The sequence below is a fragment of the Trachurus japonicus genome, chromosome 14, assembly GCF_045865225.1.
Source record: "Trachurus japonicus isolate A0001 chromosome 14, Traja_1.0".
Classification (NCBI taxonomy): Eukaryota; Metazoa; Chordata; class Actinopteri; order Carangiformes; family Carangidae; genus Trachurus; species Trachurus japonicus.
In genome coordinates, this window is record NC_140920.1 from 26,213,704 (window position 1) to 26,221,782 (window position 8,079).

Genomic DNA, 8,079 nt, shown 5'->3' on the forward strand with positions numbered 1-8,079 from the left:
TAAATTGTAGGTCAAAAATGATTTGTTTCCAGGGCAACATTGTACACCACAGTTGTCTAAAAATGTCCCAGTGTGTAGATTTCGACTTCAAAATAAAAGACCTTTTTAGAGGGTGGAAGTAACCTGAAGGAACACGCGGTGCGAGGAGGAGCTGCACTCGCTCCTCCGCTGGTTGGTGACTGCTGAATGTCTCAGTGGGTGGGTGGGTGGTGATGCTGTGATCTCCGCTGCCATGCCCCTGCAACCTTCCCCGGCCTGACACCCCGCTCTGTCTCACCCCTGGTGACCCCCCAATGTCATGTTTTAAGAATCGCCCTCCCTGCTTCCCCACACCTCCTGTTTTCTCCCCCTCCTGAGCCTGGTGTAGTCTTCACCCCCTCCCTGATCTATACGAGAAGAGCTCCTCAAGTGAAAGCAAAGAAGGAAAAATTATATATATATATATATATATAATTATATATACATATATCTATGTATGTATGTATATATATATATATATATATATATATATATATATATATAGATATATGTATTATTATATAAATCGATATAAAAAAAGAAGAATTAATAGAGAAATTGACATAAAGGTGGAAGTCTTATTGTGAAATGCAGAGAATATGCATTGTATGATTTTCTGAGGTGGAATGTACAGGAAACTTGTTAATATTGTATATTTTGAATTTGAAAATATGGAAATCTAATTGACAAATCAAAGACAAATTAATTTGTGATGCAGACTGGGTAGCGTGGTTTAAGACCAGCGGTGTTCAGATGTTTCACAGTTTTCTGAAACGTGTTACAGATATTATGTTGTGAAAGATAACAAGGTCAGATTGCCTCGAGTAAATGGCAACGTTGTTGCTTAATTCTGAGATGAGGATGATTTTTGCACATAATTTGAAACCTAGTTAGATGTCGCCTTTGCTGTAGCACAGGCTATATTTTACTGATACCCAACAGAGAAAACTGGTTAGAAGATTTACTAGCCTCAAGTCAAGGTTAAAGTACTTTTTAAAGATCTGTAAAATCTGAAAAGCTACTGAATTCTGAAATATTTGGTTGAGTAAACAGTATTTAGTGCGCTCCACTACCTGACATCGTTTCCAAATTATTGCACAAGACAGTGAAAATATATATCTACACAGGGTTGCTTTTAGATATTGTTGGGTCTACTGATATCATTTTGACTTTTATCTCTGATTTATGAAACATGCGCCCTCTTTGGTTCAGATGATACACAAAGCATTGTCACACTGCACTTAAGTATTTGCCTTTTTTTTTAATCTTGCCACCCTGAACTCAGAATTTCCTGTCAGGTTTCATGGCTCAGATCAGAAAACAGTGAAAAAACAAGATGTGGTGGTTCCACTTCTCTATTCAGAAAGTATTGCATTGTACCCAACATGTTTTATCAACCTTTGTTCCAGCTCTATAGTGTTTTATTTTCTTAAGTACCAGAAAGGGTCATTTTTATTTCCCAGGTGATGTCTGCAGAGGGCCAAACCAGTGCAGATTTTTTAAGCCGACTCTTGTGTTTACTAGAATTCCCAGGTGTTTTTTTTTTTGAGGCAGTGGGGCAGAGTCTAGCTTTAGACCTTGGTCACTCTGAACTGGATCAGTTGCACTGATTGCACAAGTGATTGACCAGATCAAAGAGTCTACTGTGATCCCCCCCCTCAGTGTGCTGAGGGACGGCTGCCATTGGCCGAGAGCAGGCGGGAGGCAGGGTTACGTCTCTGTATAGTGTGTTTATCAGTATTCCTTTTGTCTCTCCTGTCATTTGGTGGAACTTGCTGTTTTATTCTTCCTGGTCCAGAGACCTGTATTAAACTGTATTAAATTGTATAGATTGTGCAAAAAGCTGAATGTTGCATAGCAGAAGAGAAAAGCTATTCCTTACAGATGATAAAGTGATTTAAAAATGTATAAAAGAAATTCAGAAACAAAGTTTAGGGGATAAATGTAATATTTTGTTTGTAATTACTATTTTTTGTTGGAAGAGGGCTACTGGATAAAGAATCATCTGTAATAAAGTAATTTTAATATTTGTTTTTGTCCCATTGTGTTTTGTTTGAGACAAACATGGTAATATAAAAGTATTTGAAATTTATAAAACCCTTAATTGCTGCCTAAATATTTGATTCTTATGACTGTTTGTCATAGATTATAAGGTTATAAGACTCTTTCACTTCACTCCAAGCCAAAATATTTAATTTGTATAATCACTCTTTCATGCACGGGGTGTTTTCTTTTAGCAAATAGCAGCTTCATTTCCTGGAAACTTGTTGCCTTAGTAAACAACATGCTCAGAATAATACTTCATGTTGACCTTGGAAACCTTGTCTCTTTTATTTGTCTTTACCAAAGGTAACTAGACTGGTTTGATGCGGTGAAGAAAAACATTTCAACAAAGATTTTGGTAACACTTTATAATAACTACATATTTGGTATTAATTAATGATGTAAAACTTGACTTAAATGCTAAATCCATCATTTATTTCGTATGAAAATACAATCATTGAACATAATGTAGATCAGGTTATTATCAAGAGTTGAACTGTGTATATAAACACATTGGGCCTAATGGGTTTTATGCACAGCTCCACTACTTCCTGAAATAAGCCAGCTCATTTATTTCCTGTCTTACATTATTGGACCAATTGATTAATCCAGGTGTGTCTGACCTCACAACAATGGTCAAGAACACCTGGATTAATCAGTTGGTCCAACAAATTGAGTGTGGACAAACTCCGTAGCGTAGCTCTGAGCAGCTCGATCGCGGCTCTGCTCCACCGTTCTAAAAATAGCTTGCACCGACAATTAAAGGTAACGAACCTACTCTTAAAACTATAGGGATTAGGGCAATGGGCCAATTTGCCAAAATGTTGATATATCCCTTTAATACTATAATCATTATAAAGGGTTACCTCTCCAGTCCACTGCCTTTATTTAGTTGATTTTCTTTTCCAGATGTGACTGAAGCCAAAACCCCAGTATACCATGTCTCTGTCCTCAGCGTGTGTAGGACCTCTTCCAGGTGAAGTTCTCCTCTTCATCCACACAGCTCCGTTCAGGAGCCTGTGGTCTTGGCCTCCTCATCATGGCGGCTCTCCTCCTGCGAGGAGGCCCCATGTTGCTGCTCCTGTTCCTCTGCCCAGCCTGACTATATTCCCCTAGTGGACCCCAGCTTGTTCCACTTCTCTCATCGTCTCTCAGGAAATCAGCCACTACTCTGAAGTACTCCAGAACCACGATGTGACTCCAGCTGCCTCCCTCCACCTCCTCATTCTCACTCCTTGCTCCCTCCATTTCCTCTGCGGTTTCCATCGTGAACCCACAGTGACCTCCTTTATCTGTCAACACCAGGAAGAAATACGGATTGCTCTGGAAAAGGGCAACAGGCGAAGAGGAGGGGGGCGGGAGGAGAGGGTCGTCACGGCTACAGATACAGAGCACCGGGACAGCCACCTCGTCTGCGTCCCTCAGTGGTTCGTTCCTCTCCCAGTAGTTGTCCCAGTCCTTGGCCGGGTGGGCCCTCTCTCCCAGCGCCCAGGCCACAGAAGGTGCCAGTCTGGAGTTTGCTGAAGGACTGGAGGCTCTCCGCTGAGGCCGGGCCGAGGAGCAGAACAGACTTTCCTCAAAGTCCCTGAGGGAAGACGAGCTGAGGGCCCGGTCCACATCCAGGACTGCTCTGAGGGAACTTGCGTACCTTAAACCAGACCCATGTGTAAACAAGGTTTATGACATCATGTCCACACTTTATTCACGTCAGTGCTGTTACTAATATTTTCATTTTGCTTCGATTTCTCCCACCTGCTGAGCTGTAGCTTCCGGTGAAACAGTGCCCCCCAGTGATAAACAGGAGGGATTGCTGTTTCAAACCACAGCTGGCCCTGAAGCACAGGTGAGATGGCTGCAGCCGCTGTCAGGTATGTACTCGATCCATGCTCCCCCAGGTAGGAGAGGAGGATCCCTGAACCTGAACCCTCACTCACTGCAACCAGAGCAGAGGACGGGTGGCGGCTGTGGATGTAAGACACCGCCTGGAAATGGAAAACATCATGGACACCATTAGAGTCAGGTATGGACAAACAAACAAAAGGAGATTGAATCACTTTCTACACTTTGCCTCATGAATGAAAGTGTATTTGACCACAGAGTAAAAGAAGACAAACAAACAACGATAAATACAAGACAACAACGCAAAATAAATCAACAACAACGAAACTTGACACTTATTTATGTTCAAAAGGAGTTGGAAGAAGCCGAAGCTTATTAACTCCCACCCCTTCTCCTTATGTTAATTCAATATACTATAATAACTAATAAAATAGCAATATATAAACATATACTGTATATGCACACACACATAATACATGTACTAACTAACATATAATAAAAACGCTAAAGTTACAGACACAAAGGTTCAAATGAGATTGTGTATGTTTAATTCTATATTAATGTGATCATGTTTTTTCAAATAATTTACTGAATTAACAAAACAGTAGTGAGAAATAACAATTACAATTTCCCAGAATGCAAAGTGGCATCTTTAACTGTTAGCTCTACATTTTCTTTCCATATATTAAAGCAGAAGTAAGCGATCCGGTGGTTTTGGCTAACTTCTTGTCAGCCGATGGAGTTAGCAGTCCCCTCCCTCGTCCCTATGTCACCACAAGCATCCCTTGGCTGCACACACAGAGAGGACCGCCCCTTTATGCCGTTCTCTCTCCTCATTGGATAAAGGTTGTAGGATACAAGGAAAGTTTTCTCCTCGGCTTACAGCAGAGCAGAGTGACTGACAGACCCGTGTTTCAGACCAAACACTCTAAGTGATTGCTGTCTGAAGATAGAACTATTTAAGACTTATATTAACACAAACACTCCGCTTACTTCTGCTTTAATCTACTAAATGTTTCAGCACACACCAACACAAAAGTTTCACTAAACATAACACGTAAAAAACAAACAGGGTTTTCTTCTTTACCTGCTCAAGATCGGCGGCGTCTCCAAACTCAGTCAGTCGTGCTGTGGTCAGGGGACACCCCGCTGTTCCTCGAGGGTGAAACACCACCACGTAAAAGCCCTGACACATGGCCAGGTGGCACAGCGCCTTCAGGTGGGGGGTCATCCCTCCCCAGGAGTGAGGGATGAGGAGGAGGACCGGTGGTGTGGAGGTGAAGCAGCCCAGCGCCTTTCCCCCCGACTGGTTCTCCTTCCTCCCCTCGCACCTCTTCCTCCCCACCGCCCCACCCAGCCCCGTCCCCACAGCCCAGTCCACGGCCGCTATCCCCCCGTCCCTCAGTAACAGATGATCTCTGGAGAACTGTATCGTGTCTCCATGTTGTCCACACAGCAGGCTGGACAGAGTCTGGAGGTGGGGGTCTCCCCTGGGCCACGGGGCCGGTCTGGGCCTGGCCAGAGAGCCACAGTGCCGGAGCAGGTATCTGGCCAGTGCAGTGGGTTTGCAGACGAACGTGGCTTCTGTCCCGACAGTCAGCCTGGTCCAGCGACGTGCTCTGGGCCAGCGCCGAGCCACACACAGCAGGAAGAGTAACAGGGACGGGAGCAAACAGAAGAAACATTCCCATACGAGTACTTCCATTGATGAATACGAGGAAACCCTAGCTCAGCATGAAATCCAATATTTTCTCTGCAATGTGTTGCTGTGATTTCCGTAGTAACCTTTAACCTCCATAGTCAAAACTCCTGTGGAGTCTTCCCTGATAGCCTGATGATCTGAATAGTCGTCCCACTTCTCCACTTTCTTAAAAAGACTAAAGGTTTTCAGTGCCTGGCTGGCAAAACATAAACTTTTTTTTTTTTTTTTAACTGACGTGGAGAATTGACTGGGTCATGTTGTCTCTCCGAACCCCCTCCACTCACCTCTTTCCATAAATCATTTACTGCAAACACAAGCTCTGAAAGAAACTGAGCAAACATAGGCCACTTACAAAACTTTCAGAAACTGATCACTGATCCATATCCTCTACTAACAAATTCAACATTGTTGTTCATTTCTTTAAAAGGAAAAACTGAAACATCACACTGTCACGTAACATTTTAAATTCAGCCCAGGTGCCTCCAGTTTCTCTTGAGTGTAATGGATGTGCACTCACTCACCCATAAATGACGTACTAACCAACTTGCCAAGCGGTTGTCAACCTCTTGGCAAAGCGGTTAGCATCGTCGCTTGCCGTGCCAGAGACTAGGGTTCGAACCCCACCTAGGATAGGCTGTGAGAAACAACGCAGAGGGCCAGATATGATCATCGGCTACATGAGCATCTTTGAGATGTTTTTACACTGTTGTTGTGTTGTAATTCAGAATTTGGATTTCAGCTGACTGGACTAACTACTTTGTAAAACTAGTAGCTCAAACAAATACAAATCCTAAAGTGAGAAATCAGTGAAGGATTTTGGTGCAAGAGTTGAGAGAGGAACCTGATGGACACTCCAGAGGTTCTATGTGGAGATGGAGAAACTCCCAGAGAGATTTACAAAATGTTTTTTTAAGTTAAAGCAGAAGTAAGCGATCCGGTCATTTTGGCTAACTTCTTGTCAGCAGGTTAGGCACTTTAACTGCCTATTCATGAGAACTGAAAGTGTTCTGTTTGATCGGTGTCAGTGTGATGAGTTCATTTGCAAATTATCTTGTCCGCATTTTTTTGGTCTGATGCATGTTCCTGTTTTGCCCTCAAGCCTTGTACCATCACAATACTTTTGAAGGGTTGGTGAGACAAAATACCAACTTTTATCACTTTACAGTAATCAGACACGAGAGATAAGCAAACACGTGCACAGACACATCAAACTAGTAGTACAGCAGAGTGACGACTCCACTTCAACCTTGCAGCATTAGCATAAAAACTCAACATAACTCACTAAACTCTCACATCCAAATATAACAGACATCATCTCCCTGTCATCATTTCCTGTGTCCAGACCAACACAGCATCTTGTTTACTGCTTAATGATCAAGCTAACTAGCCCAAACCTTTACCTCATCAAGGGGGCTTAAAGCGACAACGAGGAGTTTTGGAAAAGCGAAGCGTTTTCACACTACATTTATGAGCCTCCGTGCGCACCGTAGAATTCTTCGACCGGCGCAAGAGGGACTCATGTTTTCATTCAGCCATTAACAAGTGTGGGTAGCGTAGATTCATCCACATTAACGTGAGACTTTTTTATAACCAAATAGAAACTCCTCGTTGTCCCTTTAAAGTGAGATTTAAAAAAGAAAAAGAGATTAGAAGATATAAAAACAATTAAAGCAGAAGTAAGCGATCCGGTCATTTTGGCTAACTTCTTGTCAGCCGATGGAGTTAGCAGTCCCCGTCCTCGTCCCTACGTCACCACATTCATGCGCATCCCTTGGCTGCACACACAGAGAGGACCACCCCTTTATGCTGTTCGCTCTCCTCATTGGATAAAGGTTGTAGGATACAAGGAAAGTTTTCTCCTCGGCTTACAGCAGAGCAGAGTGACTCACAGACTCGTGTTTCAGACCAAACACTCTATATAAGTGATTCCCGTCGGAAGATATAACTATTTAAGACTTATATTAACACAAACATTCCGCTTACTTCTGCTTTAAGAAACAGATAAGAGTAGGTGAAGAAACAACTCTGAGCTCATGTGAATGTTTGGTCCTGTCCATCAAACTGTTCTTGTTCACTCTGGTCCCCTGTTGGGCTTTACTCCATCACCAGGACTCTCACATTTCTGGTGATCAATGAAGCATTTTTTATCCCACTGCCTGCTTCTCCCCTTCCTTGTTTATTGTGTCACGTTCTGTCTGTCTACTTCCTCCATGAATTACTGCCCCCACCTTGCCTAACTCTACTGATTCAAGTTTGAAAAAACAGTTTCCAGGGAGAGTTGTAAATCCCTAATCGTCAAATTGAGGTCAATCAAATCAGCCACACCTGATCCCAAATGGTTTCAGTCCTATCTGTTATTCGCTCCATACCAAGGGGGCAGTTGTCTGTTTGAGAAGTGAAGCTCACTTCCACGTTCAAAAAACTGCAATCCCCTCGGCTGTCGCTGGGGGCTGGCTCCAGAAGGGAGCCCCATGTTA

The 8,079-nt window shown here is 43.0% G+C and overlaps 1 protein-coding gene across 1 annotated transcript; it reads right to left on the reverse strand.

Moving 5' to 3' along the window:
* Positions 1 to 2,866: 2,866 nt before the first annotated feature.
* Positions 2,867 to 5,885, reverse strand: LOC146974894 (protein ABHD15). The gene is made up of 3 exons (XM_085798627.1): positions 4,988 to 5,885; positions 3,814 to 4,043; positions 2,867 to 3,709 (listed from the first exon to the last, which is right to left on the reverse strand). Exons 1-3 carry the CDS (start codon positions 5,603 to 5,605, stop codon positions 3,013 to 3,015), a joined length of 1,545 nt encoding a protein of 514 aa, XP_085654753.1. The 5' UTR covers positions 5,606 to 5,885; the 3' UTR covers positions 2,867 to 3,012.
* Between the last annotated feature and the right edge of the window lie 2,194 nt (positions 5,886 to 8,079).

Bases quoted from the DNA above. Each gene is read 5' to 3' on its own strand.
- LOC146974894 (XM_085798627.1), bottom strand. From the start codon at position 5,605: ATGGAAGTACTCGTATGGGAATGTTTCTTCTGTTTGCTCCCGTCCCTG. The intron at 4,044-4,987 runs GTAAAGAAGAAA...TTCCATTTCCAG, and splicing joins ACGCCGCCGATCTTGAGCAG to GCGGTGTCTTACATCCACAG. The intron at 3,710-3,813 runs GTGGGAGAAATC...GTCTGGTTTAAG, and splicing joins CGGAAGCTACAGCTCAGCAG to GTACGCAAGTTCCCTCAGAG.